Here is a 19,781-nt window from a genome sequence, read left to right as displayed (position 1 = left end):
CCAGACGTCACCATTGCGCGCCGCGGCGCGCCGCGCCTTTCCCCTGGCTTCGCCCGCCAGCCTTGGTGCACAAACCCGATGTTTTTCCGCCGGTTTCCAAAGAAGCAAGCTCATGGTGCTTTAAGATCCCTAAGCTGTATGGAGTGAAACCTGTAGCCTTCACTTCTTTGCCCTCTGTCACACTGAAATAACGTAAGTTTTTTAAGTCTTCCATGCGTCATGATAGATATTTTAGTCTCTGAGCTGTAAAGCTTTCCTCAAAGGAAAATCTTAGAAGCATACCAGTTTCTGCTTTGCGAACGAGATAAAGCGTAAGAGAAAACCAAAGCGAAGCAAACGCCCTTAAACCCCAATAATGCCACCGCAAAAAAATACAACAGCGTGTTCTTTTTCTCCTGGGTCCTTCTAATTTCTGTACATGTGCATCATAGCACAGGTGTTTTACATAGTCCTAAACAAAGTACACTGTTTTAAATTTGACTTTTTCTATACCGGCGAAGTATTTTTAATGTCATAATTATCGATTTAATGTCGTTATATTCCATCAATCTCACAGCACATAAATTACCTAACTCTCCTTTCTCTACTCCTCTTATGGGATATAGGTTGTTTCCCATGTCCTGTTATTAATTGATAACACTTCATTGAGCGTCTCCACACTATCTAAAATCATCTTGTTTCCAGTTTACTTTTTGCCTCTCCCCACTAAAATATTAACTCTTCAAACAAAGGCCAAGCTCTTATCTGTCACAGCTGACTAACGAAGCTGGAAAAGTGCATGGTACTTGGTAGACTCTCAATAAATATTTTTTAATGTATGGTTGAATAGACTAATAAAGACTTTAGGGGTTCCCGTAGTGGCTCAGTGGTTAACGAATCCCACTAGGAACCATGAGGTTGCGGGTTCCATCCCTGGGCTCGCTCGGTGGGTTAAGGATCTGGCATTGAGGTGAGCTTTGGTGTAGGTCGCAGACACAGCTCGGATCCCGAGTTGCTGTTGCTGTGGTTCTGGCATAGGCCAGCAGCTACAGCTCCGATTAGACCCCTAGCCTGGGAACCTCCATGTGCCGCAGGAGCGGCCCTAGAAAAAAGACAAAAAACAAGCAAACGAAACGATTTTAGTTCAAAATATATAATATTAGGAGTTACTATTGTGGCCGAAGTGGGATAAAGAATCCTGTGATGCTGAAGCTGAGGCTGGGATTCAGTCCCTGCCCCAGGAACTTCTATATGCGGGAGTGAGGCCATAACATTTTTTAAATTATGTATTACTCTAGGACACATTTCTTTCTTTTTTTATTTTATGGCCCCACCTGTGGCACATCCAGGCCAAAGATTGAATTGAAGTCACAGCTGTGATCTGTGCTGCAGCTGTGACAATGCTGGTCCTTCATCCCACTGGGCAGGGCAGGGGATCAACCTGCTCCTCCCAACTACCTGAGCTGCTACAGTTGGATTCTTTTTTTTAAAAAAAAGTTTTATTGAAGTATAGTTGATTTGCACGTTTGTGATAAATTCTGCTGTACAACGAAGTGATTCAGTCATACATATACACATATCCATTCTCTTTCAAATTCAAATTGTTTTCCCACATGGGTTATCAGAGAATACTGAGTAGAGTTCTCTGTGCTATGTAGCAGGTCCCTGTTGACCAGTCATTCCATATACCTAGTGTACATATGCCAAACCCAAATCCTCAGTCCATTCCTCCCACCCCATCCCCTTTGGTAACCGTAAGTTTTTCCATGACTCTGTTTCTGTTATGCAATATGTTCATTTTTATCCTTTTTTTATAAAGTGATATAAGTGATATTGATGTTTGTCTTTCACTGTCTGACTAATTTCACTTAATATGATGGTTTCTACGTCCATCCAGATTGTTGCAAATGGCATTATTTCATTTTTTTTATAGCCAAGTAATATTCCATTGCATGTTTGTACCATGTCTTCTTTATCCATTCCTCTGCTGATGGACATTTAGGCTGCTTCTGTGTCCACACTCCTAATTGCAACATCTATGTCAAAACGTCAAAATGTATGAATGACCTGAACACTTTAGACAAGAGTAAGTGATCAGTAAGCACAAGCAAAGTAGCTCAAAATCATTAGTTATTAAGGAAATGCAATTCAGTCGTAATGAGATACCACTGCTCGCTGGCTAGAATGGCCAAAATTAAAGATTGACCCCCTACATGTTGGTAAGGATGTGGAATTTCTGAAGGAAAAAAAAGTATTTGATGACACTTACTAAAGATGATAAGGCAAACTTTACTCAGGACCATCGCCATAGGTATAAAGATGACTGCAATGGGATCTTTGCAGTGGGGGGGGGGGAGATTAGGCTCAACTCCAAATACAGCATGGACAAGTGGGAATTTATAGCCAAGGAGCAGGGCAATGGATGGGAAATTACTAATAGGGAACATCAGGGGTAAAGAGAGTTGTGCCCTTGGCTTGTGGAATTTCCCAGACCAGGGATAGAATCTGAGCTGCAGCTGCAACACCAGATCCTTTAACCCACTGTGCTGGGCTGGGGATCAAATCTGTGTCTCGGAGTTCGCATCGTGACGCAGTGGTTAACAAATCCGACTAGGAACCATGAGGTTGTAGGTTCCATCCCTAGCATTGCTCAGTGGGTTAAGGATCCGGTGTTGCCAAGAGCCGTGCTGTAGGTCGAAGATGAGGCTCAGATCCCACATTGCTGTGGCTGTGGTGTAGGCTGGCAGCTACAGCTCTGATTAGACCCCTAGCCTGGGAACCTCCATATGCCATGGGAAGTGGCCCTAGAAAAGACAAACAAAACAAAACAAAACAAACCTGTGCCTCTGCAGTGACCCAGGCTACTGCATTTGGATTCTGAACCCACTGTGCCACAGCAGGAACTCCAAGAGGACTCCTGTTTGAGTAACTTTCTCTCTTTCCTCATGCCCATCATAGCTAGAATCCTGGAGGTGAAAAATTCTTAACATCATCCGTAACTCCTGGCACTGTCTTTGAAATTTTCTTTTCTTTTTTCTTTCTTTTTTTTTTTTTTTTTTTGCTTTTTAGGGCAGCACCTGTGGCATATGGAAGTTCCCAGGCTAGGGGTCAAATCGGAGCTACAGCTGCCAGCCATAGCCACAGCCACAGCCACATGGGATCTGATCTGCATCTGCAACTTGCACCACAGCTCATGGCAATGCTGGATCCTTAACCCACTGAGCGAGGCCAGGGATCAAAGCTGTATCCTCATGGAAACTAGTCAGGTTTGTTACTGCTGAGCAACAGTGGGAACTCCACATTTTTGTTTCTGCTTTGAAGTGTGCTAGGGGAGGAAACATGGTCTCAAAATGAGAAATTGGAGAGTGCAGGAGTTCCCTTCATGGCCCAGTGGTTACCGAACCAGACTAGGATCCATGAGGATACAGGTTCAATCCCTTGCCTTATTCACTGAGTTAAGGATCTGGTGTTGCTGTGAGCTGTAGTATAGGTTGCAGATGTAGCTCAGATCCCATGTTGCTATGGCTGTGGCATAGGCCAGCAGCTGCAGCTCTGATTCCTAGCCTGGGAACTTACATATGCCACAGGTGCGGCCCTAAAAAAAACAAACCCCCCCAAAAAACCCCAGAGATTGGAGAGTGAATGCACAGGATTATCACCTTTTCCAAGGCATGGCCCAGCACAAAAGCAAATTTCAGCAGGGGAGAATAGGAGCAGAGTATAGCAGGGAAGTAAAGCAAGTGAGGCTGGAGACTTAAAGAGGTACCTGATCTGGAGTGCCTAGTACATATGTATGTTGGGGAAAAAAAAAAAAATATATATATATATATATATACACACACATACATGCCATGTTACGTGGTTTGCACTTAAGGAGAAGGGAGGGTTCCCTTGTGGCTAAAATAAATAAATTAATAAATATCCTACTGTATAGCACAGGAACTATATCCAGTCATTTGTGATGGAACATGATGGAGGATAATGTGAGAAAAAGAATGTATGTGTATATGTATGACTGGGTCACTTTGTTGTATAGTAGAAATTGACAGAACACCAAAAATCAACTATAATGGAAAAAATAAGAATCCTAAAAGAAAAAAATCTCACTAGTGACCTTACACTGAAAAGTCAAAGGACATAGCAAATTCTGAAAGACTTACAAATATAGCCTTTTCTGAAACTCAAGTAAAATGATGCTCCTACAAACCCCCCCCAAGAAATTAAAGTTGCTTTATTGGAGTTCTTGTTGTGGCGCAGCGGTAACAAACCTGCCTCGTATCCATGAGGACTCAGGTTTGATCCCTGCCCTCACTGGGTGAGTTAAGGATCCAGTGTTGCTGTGGCAGACGAGGCTTGGATCTGTTGTTGCTGTGGCTATGGCGTAGGCCAGCAGCTGCAGCTCTGATTTGACCCCTAGCCTGGGAACCTCCATATATCACAGATGTGGCCCTAAAAAGCAAATAAATAAATAAAGTTGCTTTATTAATGAGGATTTTTTTTTAAAAAAAAGAAGGCAAATAGAAAGTGAATGGGGCAGGCCTTGAGCAGGAGAATGAGAAAATCAAATTCACATGCTACAAATGTTACTGGCTGCTACGTGACAAAAGTACTAGAGGAAGACTCAGAGGCAGGAGCACCTCTAGAAAGCCAATGAAGTAGACCAGATGACAGTGGTAATCTAAACCAGGGTGAATTCAAGAAGTGTCAGATTAAACTGTATGAAAGTGTTGCTTTTATAGGTCAACAGTGATTGGAGTTCCTGTCATGGCTCAGCAGTTAATGAACCTGACTAGTATCCATGAGGATGTGGGTTTGATCCCTGGCCTCACTCAGTGGCTTAAGGATCTGGCATTGTCATGAGCTGTGGTGTAGATCACAGACGCAGCTCGGATTGTGTGTGGCTTTGGCTGTGGCATAGGCTGGCAGCTACAGCTCTGATTTGACCCCTAGCCTGGGAACCTCCATATGCCGCAGGTGTGGCCTTAAAGAATCAAAAAGACAGAAAAATAAAATATAGGTCAGCAGTAATCAAATGAGGGTAGTTTCATTTGGTTCAACCCAACAAAAGGTAGAAGATTTAGTGAATTAAAAATGAAGATGAGGAATTCCCATCATGGCTCAGTGGAAATGAATCTGACTAGGAACCCTGAAGTTGTGGGTTCAATCCCTGGGCTTGCTCAATGGGTTAAGGATCTGGTGTTGTCGTGAGCTGTGGTGTAGGTCGCAGACGCGGCTCAGATCTGGCATGGCTGTGGCTCTGGCGTAGGCTGGCAGCAACAGCTCTGATTCGACCCCTAGCCTGGGAACATCCATGTGCCGCAGGTATAGCCCTAAAAAAAAAAAAAGACAAAAAATAATAATAAAAATAAATAATGAAGATGAAGGAGTTTCCCTTGTGGCACAGTGGAAGCTTCCATTTGCCACAGGTGCGGCCCTAAAAAAAAAAAAAACCAAGTGGTATCTGAATGGTATCCATGAGGATGAGGGTTCAATCCCTGGCTTCACTCAGGGGGTCAGGGATCCTACATTGCTGTGGCTGTGGTGTAGGCTGGTGGCTGTAGCTCCAATTCAACTCCTAGTCAGGGAACTTCCATATGCTGTGGGTGTGGCCCTAAAAAGGAAAAAAATGTATGAAGATGAAATTTATTTCCCCACCCATGGAATCTGGGCTGGCCTTGTAATTTGCTTTGACTAAGAGAAAATAACAGAACTACACTGGGAGAGTTCTAATTCAAGGCTTCAGCTTCTTTTCTCTTCTTTGGAACCTGGAGACCACCTCCTATGCTACAAAGATGAAAGAGCATGAGGAGAGCATGGGCCAGCTGTCCTCATGGATGAGGGAATGGAGCTGCATGAATGAGCCTGAAAGAGGCCAGAAGATCCACCCAGAAAACCCTCAGAATTGTGAAGAAGATTAAGTCTTTTTCTTTTTTTCTTTTTTTTGCCGCAGTGTGTTGCAGCTTGATGTGGGATCTCATTCTCCAGACCAGGGATTGAACCCAGGCCACAGTGGTGAGTCCTAACTGCTGTAAATGCCAAGTCCTAACCACTAGACAGACTATCGGCACCAGGGAACTCCCAGGACTGAGTCATTTTAAGTCACTGTTTTGTTACATAGCAATGGATAACAGATACAAAGGGACTTGGTGATTATTGGCTGGGGAGCAGGGAGGAGGATTCACAACAAATCCAGGTTTCTGGCTTTAGCACTGAGCAATTGTAGTGCCATTTTGTGAAATAAAGTTACAGGAAGAGCCAAAAGCAAAATATGGGTTTATTTGGAGTGATGGTTTCCCGTGGCAGCACAAGATGCTGGGTTCAATTTTAGACATACTGAGTGAAGGATTCCTCAAAGACATCCCAAGTGCAAGTGTCATGTGGGTAGTTGTTTCTATGACCCTGGAGCTCAAGAATTGAGTCTTTTTTTTTTTTTTTTGCCTTTTCTAGGGCCACTTCCCATGGCATATGGAGGTTCCCAGGCTAGGGGTCCAATTGGAGCTGTAGCCACTGGCCTATGCCATGGCCACAGCAGCGTGGGATCCGAGCCACGTCTGCAACCACCCCACAGCTCATGGCAATGCCAGATCCTTAACCCACTGAGCAAGCCCAGGGATCGAACCCGCAACCTCATGGTTCCTAGTCGGATTCATTAACCACTGCGCCATGACGGGAACTCCAAGAATTGAGTCTTGATTTAGATTCGGTAGTCGCCAGCAAAAAGAAATAATATCAGGAATGAATAAGATTGTCTGCAGTAGAGAAAGAGGAAGTAATGGCCCAAAAGAGAGCCGTGAGGAGCAGTCACATTTCAGAGGTGAACTGAGTTCTCTTGTGGCACAGTGGGTTAAGGATCTGCCGTCATCACTGTAGTGGCTTGGGTCACTGCTGTGATGCAGGTTTGATCTCTGGACCTGGAATTTCCACGTGCTGTGAGTGCAGCAAAAGAAAGAAAAAAAAAAGAGTTGAATTTGATAAGTTTTCCAAGGAGACTAAGAAGTAGCCAGAGAGAAGGAAGACTAGTAGGTGTGATGTCACTTTAGTGACAGTGGTTAGAGGACGGGATGTCCATAGTTAAACACTGCAGAGGAATGAAATAGGAGGGAAAAAAGTGCGTTTTTGGATAAGTTGTAGAAGCAACTCTTATGAGGTTTATGGCCATCAAAGAGAAATGTAAGGCTGGAGAAGGATGAGGAATAGAGAAAGTGTTAGATTTTTAATTGATGGATAGATATGAACACGTTAAAATAATAGAGAAAGTTAACTGGTGAAAATTGAGGACATTGTGGTAAGTGAAATAAGCCAGTCACACAAAGATAAGACTCATATGATCCCATTTACATGAAATACTTATGAACAGCCAAGATTATAGAGACAGAAAGTAGGATGGTAGTTCTTAGGGGCTGGGTTGGAGGTCATGGGGTCATTGTTTATTGGGTATAGTTTCAGTTTTACAAGATAAAAAGAGTTATGGAGATGGATGGTTGCGATGGTTACACAACATTCTGAATATATGTAATACCACTCAATTGTAAACTTAAAAATGGTTAAGATGGTATACATTTTGTTTGTTGTCCTTTTAGGGCTGTACTTGCGGCCTATGGAGGTACCCAGGGTAGAGGTCAAATCAGAGCTGTAGCTGCCAGCCTATGCCACATCCACAGCAACTCCAGACCCCGGCTGCATCTGCGACCTACACTACAGCTCACACAATGCCGGATTCTTAACCCACTGAGTGAGGCCAGGGATCAAACCCATGTCCTCATGGATACTAGTCAGGTTTATTAACAGCTGAGCCACAATGAGAACTCCAAGATGGTACAGTTTGTTGTGTCTATTCTACCCAAATTAAAAAAAAAAAAAAAATCCTGGCAGAATTCCTGTCATGGCACAGCAGAAACAAATCCAACTAGGAACCACGAGGTTGTGGGTTCGATCCCTAGCCTCGCTCAGTGGGTTAAGGATCAGGTTTTGCCATGAGTTGTGGCATAGGTTGCAGATGCACCTCAGATCCTGTGTTGCTGTGGCTGTGGTGTAGGCCAGCAGCTATAGCTCCAATTGGACTCCTAACATGGGACCCTCTATATGCCTCTGGTGCCGCCCTAAAAAGCAAAAAAAAAAAAAAATCCTGGGAAACTTGGAGCAGGGGATACCCAACAAGGACCTACTGTATAGCATAGGGAACACTACACAATATTCTATAACCGATATAGGAAAAGAATCTGAAAAAGAATGAATATATGTATATATGTAACTGAATCACTTTGTTGTATACCTGAAACAACACTGTAAAGCAGTTATACTCCAATAAAATTTTAAAAATAGGCAGAAATCTGGAGTTCCCATCGTGGCTCAGTGGTTAACGAATCCGACTAGGAACCATGAGGTTTTGGGTTTGATCCTTGGCCTCGCTCAGTGGGTTAAGGATCTGGCGCTGCCGTGAGCTGTGGTGCAGGTTGCAGACACAGCTCGGATCTGGCATTGCTGTGGCTGTGGTGTAGGCCAGCAGCTACAGCTTCGATTCAACTCCTAGCCTGGGAATCTCCATATGCCGCTGGTGCGGCCCTAAAAGAACAAAAGGCACACACACACACAAAAATAGGCAGAAATCTTTTTTAAAAATGCGAGGGAGGGGACCAGCAAAATGGGGTGGATAGGGTGGAAGAGGTTGAAAATATGAGTCAATAGAGCTATATTAAGAAGCCAGGAGTTCCCGTCGTGGCGCAGTGGTTAACGAATCCAACTAGGAACCATGAGGTTGCGGGTTCGGTCCCTGCCCTTGCTCAGTGGGTTAACGATCTGGCGTTGCCGTGAGCTGTGGTGTAGGTTACAGACGCTGTTCGGATCCCGCGTTGCTGTGGCTCTGGCGTAGGCCGGTGGCTACAGCTCCGATTCGACCCCTAGCCTGGGAACCTCCATATGCCGTGGGAGCAGCCCAAAGAAATAGCAAAAAGACAAAAAAAAAAAAAAAAAAAAGAAGCCAGAAGAGGGGAACTCTGGTGCACTGGTAGAGAAGTTTATAAACAGCTATTTCTCATTGTAACAGGACAGGTGTAGAAGAAGGCCTGTGGTAGGCAGTTGAGGAGTTTCCTTGTGTTGGCCATTACTGGGAGCAGGGAGCTTATCAGCTGACAGTTGAGGGGATAATGGGGTTGGAAGTTTGAAGTGAGTTAAAGTCTTGAAATGGTCACTGGACACAGTGGGAAGAGTTATCCAGAAAGGACTAATGATCCATGAGGCTAGAGGCACTGTAATTTTTTCTGAAGTTGTTCATTCCATTGACGTTAAATATGAAATCACATGGAGTTCCCATCGTGGCGCAGTGGTTAACGAATCCGACTAAGAACCATGAGGTTGCGGGTTCGATCCCTGGCCTTGCTCAGTGGGTTGGGGATCCGGCGTTGCTGTGAGCTGTGGTGTAGGTCGCAGATGTGGCTTAGATCCTGCGTTGCTGTGGCTCTGGCGTAGGCTGATGGCTACAGCTCCGATTGGACTCCTAGCCTGGGAACCTCCATATGCAGCAGGAGCGGCCCAAGAAACAGCAAAAAAAAAAAAAAAAAAGAAAAGAAAAGAAAAAGAAATCACATGAATAGATAAATAGGGACAATATTTAATTTGTCCCTCTCACATAATCCTACTTGTTTCAGAATTTAACAAAGCAATGCCACAACAATGGCGTTTTATTGTTAAATTGGATTCAAATGGCATTGGTTTATCAGGACAATTTCCATGCAAATTTAGAAGCTATTAGTGTCTAAGAGAACAAAGACCAGAGAATAATTCGCCTAGCACACTTGGCCATACAACCTGATCAGGACTAGCTCACATTCTTTCAAGTCTTAGCATGGGAACCTTTGCTCTCAGGGATAAACTGAGACTACTGGCATTTCTCCAGCTGCATAATTCCAAGGATGCTGGAAGCAGATGGAAGAGGATATAACAGTTGTAAAGACTCACAAAATGTGTACTGGTACTTCCAGGAGAGTTCCATTTAAACAGGCCCCTTCCCCACCCTGCTTCCTCTGGGAGAAGCTGGCTGTAGTCCTAGGCTGTAGGGCTGCACAAAAGAAAGATCTGCCACCCAGGCACCTCTGCCTATGAGATAGTTGACAAAGCAGAGACTACAAGTGTCTCACGTGAGCCGCTGACATCCCAGACAGCCACCACTCTCAGCCTTCATCTACTATTCTTTTTCTCCTTCTCCTATTCCCCATTTGACAATTAGGACTACTAAGGAGATTCCACTTGCTCTGCTGAATGCTAATGCCAGAACAGTTTCTAAGCCAAGGCATAAGCATCTAAGAGGGACTGGAGAAAGAGAAGTCACAGTGCAGGAGTGTGACAGACATCCTCCAGGCAGATCCTCGCCTGGCCTCTAACTTCCCACTAGGTATCTGAAGCTGTTCTGGGGAGGTCCTGTTCCAGATTCAGGATTAGGAAAGCAGAGTACTGGAGCCTCCAAGCACCAGTCCTTCAGGTTCCCTCACCTCCACCATATCATTTTGGAAGATGTTGCAATCTGAGTCAGTCAACAGATTAAGGAACATTCATTCTCAAGCAAGAAACCAAGTCAGGTAAAACTGCAGGGGGTTCCTGAGAACCTGTTACCTGTGTTCAGGATCAAAAGAATCCTGAAGAGGGCCCCTGAAGTCTACAGTTGCTTGGGGGTGTTGGTGAAGAAGAGGGGCCCTTCTTGCAAAGGCAATGGGCCTGACATCATTCATGAGTCATTCACTCATGACTCAACCCTAATGTCATCTGTTCTTCCCAAATCTTCCCTTTGGGTTTCTTCCCAGAATTATTTTTATATAATGACGTCTAAATTTTAAGAACCTCAGATTTTTTGGAATAACAACTGTAAGTAGGTGTAAAAGCCTACCATCCCTCCTCTGCACTATCCTTCCAGTCCTTTTCTTCGTCTTCTCCATATGACCAGTGACATCCTGGCACTTGCTGTGTGATGACTGATACAATAATCTTCTAAATGGTTTCTCAGATGCCAGTTTTTTCCAGCTCCACCATATCCTGTATATCTCTGCTAGACCATTTTTCCCAAAAAACCATTTCATCACTTCCTGTAATCTAAGAAGCCATGATAATTTATTGCTAAATCCAAATACTGTTGAAATAATCAAATCTTCATTTTTTAACCTAGTAAGACTTTTCTCTGCCCCTGTGGCGAAGCTGCTCCCCTCAGTGCCCTTCCAGGGTACCGCATTCATCCTGGGGAGGTTGCTTTGGTCTGAATAGGGCCTCGTCTGCCTCAGGCACTCTCCTTGGCACTTGGAATCCCACTTTTCTCTCATAAGCAAGCTCCATTCTTCCATGAAATCATCTAAAACCTCAGGAATCTTTACCTGCTGAATGCCAAAGACACTTTGAATGAAGTAGCCTTCATGTTAAATCATAAACGGGATGAGAACGACAAAGGGAGAAGACTCATTTCCATGTCCTATTTGTATTCCTTTCCTAGGACTAGAAAATAGAGTGTAAGGACTTGTATTGCTGGCATGTACCTTCTTTCTGATTAGTTAGCCAGCATCCTCTGGTTTACCAGCAGGAAAAAGAGGAATGTAAGGAGCTGGGCTCTTGGCTGATGGAAACATCCCAACTGCTCAGGCTGGAGCACTGTCAACTATCAAGTGGAATATCAGGTGCTGACTAGTCTGTGAAATACTACATAAATCTTCACCAATACCAGCAACCAAAAGGTGCTGCTGTTTTCTTCTTATACTCAGAACTGATGTCTTAGTACTACGAACAACACGTCATAATTAAGTCCAATTAACATCAATAAAAAAATGCATTAACAGTTGATTTGTTCTTATGCATACAGCCAATAAACACTCAAAAAACCAATAAAATCCATTGTTTATGGGTAATGAACATATTGAAAATTTTCTTCTGGGCTAAAATCTCCTTCTCTCAAGCGAGTTTCTCTGTTCTAGGGCACAGTTTATTGTCCTATACGTAGGAACTTAATAAAAACAGTAAAAGAAACTTTAGGGACTGAAGCTCTTCAAGGGCTCAGTACATTTTTACATCACTCATATCTCAAAATGGCACAAGGTCACAAAGGCAGCTGTGGACCATTACACCGTAGAAGCTGAGCATTGGCAGGAATAGGTATGGACTGTGAAGGAATGTGAACTGCAATGACAATGGGAGGACATTTCAGAGCCATCCATACAGTGACTCTTATTTTTTTAAAAGACACATAGTTTGGGGGAGTTTCTCCCAAAGAAAATGCATTTAAAATCAAAACACCGCATGTACTTCCCATATACTCCATGAAACCCGACCACTGAATTCTTCGGGGCCCAAGCTCCCATGTAAAGAACTGTTGATCTAGATTTCTAGCAGACACCCATTTATTCCTACTATTGAAGAGTCTGAAGCACACCCCTTCCCGCTTCCCTGCTCAGATTTAGAGCCACTCAGACAGGTTATATATATATGAGAGGGCAGCGATGTACCCGGCCTGCAGTTTCAGGAGCAGTCTGTACTCCTTTAATTATTGCCTTTGTTTTAAGTTATTTCAGAGCTGGTCCACAGGACTTTGTAGAGGGCAGGTGGAGGTATAACATTTCTTCTCTTCTTAAGAGACTTCCAAGGTGGGTCAGAGTTGGCCAGATGTACAAGCAAGACACAACAGTCAAGTGCCTACAGGGGGATGTGGCAGGATTGGTAATCTGTGAGGTCAGATTATGGAAACCACTGGAGACTGACATTAGCCCCTCCCCTTCCCAGGAGACAAATTAGCTCTAAAAAACAGATGTGCCTACAAAGTCTGGGATTAGAGTAGTTCTCATCACAGAAAATCTCTCTTCCAGGCCTGGTCATAGATAAGCTGGCCCTTCCCTATCAAAGAGCTGAAGAAGATTCCTTTGGGCTGGGGTTTCGTCTTGCTCTTGCAACTCGGTTTTATCTCACCTTTGCTCTGTCACTCTCTGGGTACCAAAGCTCTGCCAGGTATGAGAAAAGTCCATTACTATTATTTGCTCTATTTTGTACAAAGATGCCAAGTAAGGATGGAGCGAAGGCCTTGGCAGCTGCTCTTGCCTTGGAAAGAGGAATAGCTGTAGTCCACCTTGTCCCTTAGTTGCAACTGTTTGTATTCCAGGCACTGTGAATGCAGATGTTCAGAATAGCTTTATAATCAAGATGGCCACATTTCTGAAATCATTCTCCAGCTGATTAAAAACTTGCCTTCTAGGATCTGGAAATAAAGCAAGGATTTGTGACTACTGCTGATCACTTCTGGAGCTGTCTTGAGACTGATCCTTAGCAACTTGAAACCACAATTTTCAAAAAGGATCCAAACCTCAGATCACCTTTTATTTGCTTGGGGCTACTAAGGGGTCAAGGTGATATTAGGGGTGTAAAAAAGATGCGAGTGCCCACCAGATCAGGTTTTTTGGCAAGATAGGAAAACCACTAATTCTCCATGGTGACTTCTCGGATTTGCTCAAGCAGAAAGAAGCAAGGGACCCAACAGGTATCAGGTGTGCATTCTACACAGATTGCACCTGCTGAAAAGAGTACGTTATGGTTTGCAGCACAGACTTGCATACACCAAAGATCCCAAGTTGGCACCTTGGTCCATGCTTAGCAGACTCTTCCTGCCCTGGGCATCAGGACAGAGGGGGCTGACAACATTCATATGAGCTTTCCCAACCCCAATCAAAAGCAGCAGCTCACAGGTCTCTTCTGCTGCCTCACACCATATTCCAAATGTGATGACTGGCTTACGCACCTACTCCACTTGGGGTCTTTCTCTCTTTCTCTGTTCCCTCTTCACCTTTATTCTGTCACTTCTACAAGGACCGGAGGCTGGCCAGAACAGTCCTAAGCAGAGAACAGGCAGGGGCTGCCACAAAGGCTCCTGAGCAAGTGATTAGCTACATCTAGATTAGCATTATATTGGGAAAGCCACTGGTTTAAAAAAAAAAAAGATGGAATTTCCAAAAGGTAAATTTCTGTGTATTCACGCCTAATCTTCACAAGTTGTGTAAACAATTCTGTCTACCTTCCCCCATGATTTGCACAATTTTTGCCAAGTCCAAACGTAATTTAAATGAGGTAGGTAGTTTCTCGCTATCCGTGCCTCCTTCATCTCTGTGGTGACTGCCCAGGCTCGGCCATGAGCACTAGTGTCCCGTGCAGGGGGAGCGCCAAGTGCGGGCACCAGTGACAGCTGGAGCTCCTCAGTTGGCTATTTTCTCAATCTCGTCCAAATCATCCGTGTCCAGTCTTTCTATTTTCTTGTCTGGGGGAACCAAAGAGAATTCAAAGAGAGATCAATGTGGGGACACATGGAGACACACACCCAAGGGAGGAGACAGCACAGCAGGGAGGGAGGAAACAGGTCCCCCGCCTAGGGACATGCCAGGCCTCTGGCCACAGTGGTCCTTCACGGAACCCCAGAGGCTTCCGGTGACTGAGCGAGGGACGTGGACGGCAAGGAGGGTCAGAGCCCCAGGCCCCTCAGCCTGGCCGGGGGGCGCTGTCGTTCAAGTCCCCGAGCCCCGAACTCTCCAGCTGTGCCCTTGGCGAGCTTCTGAGTTGGAGGGAAGGACAGGAGTGCGACGGGGACAAGGGCCTCTCTCGGGGCCCCGGGGAAACCTTCCCCCCCGCCTCTACCCCCTTGCCCTCGGCCCTGTGAGGTGAGGGCCCGGTAGGGACACGGCCGGGGACTCACTGAAATGCTCCTGGATCCTGTTGAGGATGTTCATGCTGTGCTTGCTGTCCACCATGTTCACCGCCAGGCCCCTCTTGCCAAAGCGGCCGGTGCGCCCGATCCGGTGCAGGTAGGTCTCGTTGTCCGGGTTCCCGTCCTTGTCCACGGGCAGGTCAAAGTTGATGACGACGGACACCTGTTCGACATCGATTCCTGCACGAAGGACGGGGGGAGAGGAGGAAGGACGGGAGACAGAAATCACCGCCGCCCACCGTCAGGCCTACTCTCCCCAACCTCGGGTGGAAGGAGGGTCTGGGACAGGCCGGCTCTGGGCTTTGGACAAAGGGGCAGGTCGCAGAGCCCCCAGGGAGAGGACCGAACTTCGGCAGGTGCTGACCAAAGGCCAAGTCAGTCAGAGAGCCGCGGCTGGATACCAGCATCTGGAGAGCAGCTAAAGCCTTGCTGGGGCCCCAAGAGGAGCAGGTGCCCTTCTAAAGAGCCACCCGGTCAGGACGCCTGGCTTCTGTGAACATCCTCATCTGCTGAGGGAATCCAGACAGGCTCTCCGAGAAAACGCCGCCGCCCCCAAGCCCACGGGGTCGCCCCCAAACCACCGGAGCGCCCCGCACAGGGGGATCTCTCGCTCTACCCCGAGCCTGAGCCGGGCAGAGCCGCACACAATCTGTGCTCACCGCGGGCACACACGTTGGTGGTGACCAGAACCTTCTCTTTGCCCTCTCGGAAGCGCTCAATCACTGCAGCCCTCTGTTCCACCACCATTTCGCCACTCAGCAGAGCCACCTGGTGGCCTTCTTTTGAGAGCTCTGCTGCCAGCCAACTCGCTGTTTTGCGGGTCTGGAGTGAAAAGAATTGTTTTAAATGAAGATTCCTGTTAAAAAAACAGACGAAGACACCTGCAGAAAAGTGGCTTTTTGCCATTATCATATAAGAAGGCTCTGCTAAGGTCAGTCAGCAGGTTAGGCTTCAAGGTTTTTTTTTTCCTTTTTGGGCCGCCCCAGGGCACAGGGAGTTCCTGAGACAGGGATCAGATCCTAGCTGCAGTTGCGACCTACGCTGCAGCTGTGGCAATGCTGGATCCTTTAACACTGTGCTGGCCAGGGATCAAACATCTGTCCTAGTGCTGCAGAGACACCACGCCAGAGCAGGAACTCCCAGAGCAGGAACTCCTAGGCTTAAATTTTCTGAGTATCTTTTAGCCACATGATTTTTTTGGATGTTTTACTTCAGTGATGTTAATGTTCATCTTTGAAGACTGGTTTAAGCCAAAGGTCTTCTCTCCTAAATTCTTAATGTTCTTAATTCTTTCCTATATTTTTAATACTTTAAAATTATTTCCTTGTAAAAAAAATTTAAATAAAAATAAATAATTTCCTTGGATGTCATCTGGAGTTTTTTCTAAGTTATCTATACCAAGTGGGACCAAAGAAGGTTTGCTTGGAGTTCCCCCGTTGTGGCTCAGTGGAAATGAATCTGATTAGGAACCATGAGGTTGCATGTGTTGTTTTTTTTTTTTTTTTTGTCTTTTTGCTATTTCTTTGGGTTGCTCCCATGGCATATGGAGATTCCCAGGCTAGGGGTCGAATCGGAGCTGTAGCCGCCGGCCTATGCCAGAGCCACAGCAACGCAGGATCCGAGCCGCGTCTGCAACCTACACCACAGCTCACGGCAACACCGGATCGTTAACCCACTGAGCAAGGGCAGGGACCGAACCCACAACCTCATGGTTCCTAGTCGGATTCGTTAACCACTGCGCCACGACGGGAACTCCGAGGTTGCGTGTTTGATCCCTGGCCTTGCTCATTGGGTTAAGGATCTGGCATTGCCATGAGCTGTGGTGTAGGTCACAGACATGGCTTGGATCCTGCATTGCTGTGGCTGTGGTATAGGCCAGCAACTATAGCTCTGATTCAGCCCCTAGCCTGGAAACCTCCATATGCTGCAGGTGCGGGCTTAAAAAGAAAAAAAGGTTTGCTTATTTATTTATTTTTGGCCACACACGTAGCATGTGGATGTTCCCAGGCCAGGGACTGATTTCATGCACTACAGCAGCAACCCTAGTCACTGCAGTGACAATACTGGTAACCTGCTGTGCCACAAGAGAACTCCCAAAGAAGGTTTAGATCATCAGTCGTCTCCTTACAACCCATTACAACCTGAGAGGATATGTCCAGGGGAAGGTGGAGGTGATTAATTTCTTTTCCAGCCACAGGGACAGAACCTGAGCCCCCAGCACTAAGTTGAGCTGGCAGAGAGGCTGGGGGCGGGGCCACACCCTTCATGGAGCTCCACCCCCCACAGGCCTCTCCCTCCTGCTGCTGCTGCTGCTGCTGCTGCTGCTGGTGCTACTCACATGGCAGAAGATCATGGCTTGAGCAATGGTGATGGCTCCGTACAGGTTACACAAGGCCTGGAACTTCTCGTCTCTGTTATTGCACAGGACATAATACTGCTTGATGGTGTCCAGTGTCTCCTCCTCACGCTTCAGTTTGATGATATTTGGGTCTGGGACCACTTTCTGGGCAAACTTCCAGACAGAGTCTTCGAAGGTGGCAGAGAAAAGCAGCATCTGGCAGTTTCTGGGCAGCATCCTGCAAGGGAGGGCCCAGGTGTTGGGCATGACCCCGACCGAGCGTTTCTCTGGAAGGAACAGGAGCACAGCCTCCCCCAGCTTGGGGATCTACGTCCCCAGGAGGGTGGCACATCGAGGAGCAGGTGTGGGGCAGGCCCGGGTGGTGTTAGGAGTCCCCTAAGTCTCCTTCTTCAGCCCAGGCTGGGGGTATGGTCATTTCTGACATGGAATGGGCCTCAAACCAGATGCCCCTGAAAGCAGTAAGCACCTAGCTGGAGCAAGAAGAGGAGTGTGAAGTGAAAGGAGAAGAGGCTGCAGATCAGGAGGCTGAGGAGAAGTTCCTCCTGGCCCAAGAGCTCCTACCTCTGGATGCGGATGCTCTGGTCTTGGTGGCCCTGAGTAGCTATCATCACGTCTGCCTCATCCAGAACAAACACCTTGATCTTCTTGGGGTCAATGAACTTGAGCTTGGAGCACCAGTCCAGAACGGTCCCAGGGGTGCCAATGACAATGTGCTCACTGATCTTCTGACCTCTTTCCACTGTGGAGACAAGATGTATTCCGTGAGTATTTCCATGACAAAGCCAGCTCTCCTCCCTGAGCAATTCTGAAGCTATGTTTTTTTGTTTGTTTGTTTGTTTGTTTTGGTCTTTTTATCTTTTCTAGGGCCGAGTGTGCGGCATATGGAGGTTTCCAGGCTAGGGGTTGAATCGGAGCTGTAGCCACTGGCCTATACCACAGCCATAACAATGAGGGTCCGAGCCGCATCGTCGACATACGCCACAGCTCATGGCAACGCTGGATCCTTAGCCCCACTGAGTGAGGCCAGGGATTGAACTCGCAACCTCATGGTTCCTAGTTGGATTTGTTAACCACTGAGCCACGACGGGAACTCCCTAAAGCTATGATGTTTTTTAATGCAATTTTGCTGATGTTTGCATTGATATTTTAAGGAAAGGTTAGGACAGCACTATAGTATTTAATGGACATAACTTAGAAAAAACAGTAATGCTGACAAGATATAGCAATGGTATAAATAATTAGGTGAAAACCTCTTCGGTAGTATTCTTTTACATTCTCTATAATCATCAATCCTCTCAAAGATTTCTTATCTTTATTTCTTCTCTGTCAACTTCATCCTCCCTAGCCTGGGTTTGCATTTCCTTACAAGTAGACCTCTTTAAAGTTCTTCTCACTCCAGTGTACTTTGCCCTTCAGTTCTCCCAGCATCTGTGTCAAGTAAGTCAGTTGCCTTTGTGTGCCCCTTGCCCAGATCAGTAAATAAGATTCATTATGAAAGGTTATTTTCTCTTTTCAAAGATACAAACTGCCTCCCTTATAGTGCTTCCCTAGATTGGGCCTGGCACATCATGGCACATTCTTGGTCCTGTGCAGCTTGCAACTGAGAATTTGGCTCATTTTGAGTTAGAGGGTACTCATTAATTCAATTTTTTGTCCTTTAATCACAGTAAAACCTTAACCAGATACATAGAAGCTCCCTCTAGTCACAGCCAAAATTTTGCCCTAAAGTGAATGTTGAGTCAATTTAAAGCTAAAAAATGCTTTTTTACTTCAGTTAACAAACCAGTTACTGCCCTCTGCAGACAAATAATCAGAATCCTCTGCCATTCAAACTCAAATCTGAATTGATTTTTTTTTTTTTTTTGTGGCTACACCACAGCATGGGGAAGTTCCCAGCCCAGGAATAGAACCTGTGCCATAGCAGTGACAGTGATGGATCTTTAACCTCCTAGGCCACCAGGGAACTCCCAAATTGCAGTATTTCACATGCTTTATGATGATTTTAAACTAAGTTTTATTATCCTATTTACTTTTCTCTCCGGAACTGCCTTAAGTTGGCATTAAGACACTGTACTGAGTGGACTTCTGACAGTCATCAAGTCATAGGTTTGTGTTAAAGATCCATAGGACTAAGCCAAGATTCCAACAAACTTTAACTTAAGTATTGTTCAAAAAATATATAGTTAGCTTGCTGTGTGAAACATGCAAAAGCAGAAAGGATGGATAAAGAAAAAGTAATAAAAATATCTCCCAGAGTTAATTGCCATGAATAGTCTAAAACACTTTTTGTTCTTACAATGACATTAAAAAAATTAGGCAATTAAACAAATCCAGAATTGGGAGCATTTTATAAGCAGTTAGTTTGGTCTGTTCTAAAAGTCAAATGTAACAGAGTAGGTGGATGTGAGGGGATTATTCTAGACTGAAAGAGACTTAAAAACCAAATACAATGCATATACACTGACTAAGTCTTGGTTCAACAAAAAAGTCATAAAGGGAGTTCGCTGGTGACCTAGTGGGTTAAAATCCAAGTTGTCACTGCTGTGGTGCAGTTCTGCAGGTTTGATCCCTGGCCTGGGAATTTCTGCAGGCCATAGGACTGGCCAAAAAAAAAGCCTAAAGAAACACTTCTGGGACTTTGGGACAATTAGGGGGACATGAAAACAGAATAGAAGAGAATATGTTAATCTTTTCTTGGTTGTGATAAGGGTTTTGTGGGTATGCTGAAGAATG

At 45.5% G+C, this 19,781-nt stretch overlaps 1 protein-coding gene and 1 long non-coding RNA gene across 3 annotated transcripts in view; one reads left to right on the top strand and one right to left on the bottom strand.

Moving 5' to 3' along the window:
- Window positions 1–24: 24 nt before the first annotated feature.
- On the top strand, window positions 25–13,255 carry LOC125133958 (uncharacterized). Its single transcript, XR_007136533.1, has 3 exons — window positions 25–192; window positions 5,930–5,991; window positions 13,193–13,255. It is a non-coding gene; the product is annotated as an uncharacterized LOC125133958 (long non-coding RNA).
- DDX19B (DEAD-box helicase 19B) overlaps window positions 11,836–19,781 on the bottom strand; it is a 29,929-nt gene continuing 21,983 nt past the window's right edge. For both annotated transcript variants that reach the window (XM_047792690.1, XM_047792691.1), the window contains 5 exons: window positions 17,610–17,787; window positions 17,028–17,265; window positions 15,349–15,511; window positions 14,678–14,869; window positions 11,836–14,245 (listed from right to left, as the gene is read on the bottom strand). In XM_047792690.1, the coding sequence (XP_047648646.1) occupies window positions 14,184–14,245; window positions 14,678–14,869; window positions 15,349–15,511; window positions 17,028–17,265; window positions 17,610–17,787 (833 nt within the window). In that variant the 3' untranslated portion in view covers window positions 11,836–14,183. The remainder of the gene's footprint in view (window positions 14,246–14,677; window positions 14,870–15,348; window positions 15,512–17,027; window positions 17,266–17,609; window positions 17,788–19,781) is intronic.

Source organism: Phacochoerus africanus, chromosome 8 (genome assembly GCF_016906955.1).
Source record: "Phacochoerus africanus isolate WHEZ1 chromosome 8, ROS_Pafr_v1, whole genome shotgun sequence".
Classification (NCBI taxonomy): Eukaryota; Metazoa; Chordata; class Mammalia; order Artiodactyla; family Suidae; genus Phacochoerus; species Phacochoerus africanus.
The sequence above is the reverse complement of the archived record's forward strand: the minus strand, read 5'-3'. Positions and strand labels throughout refer to the sequence as shown.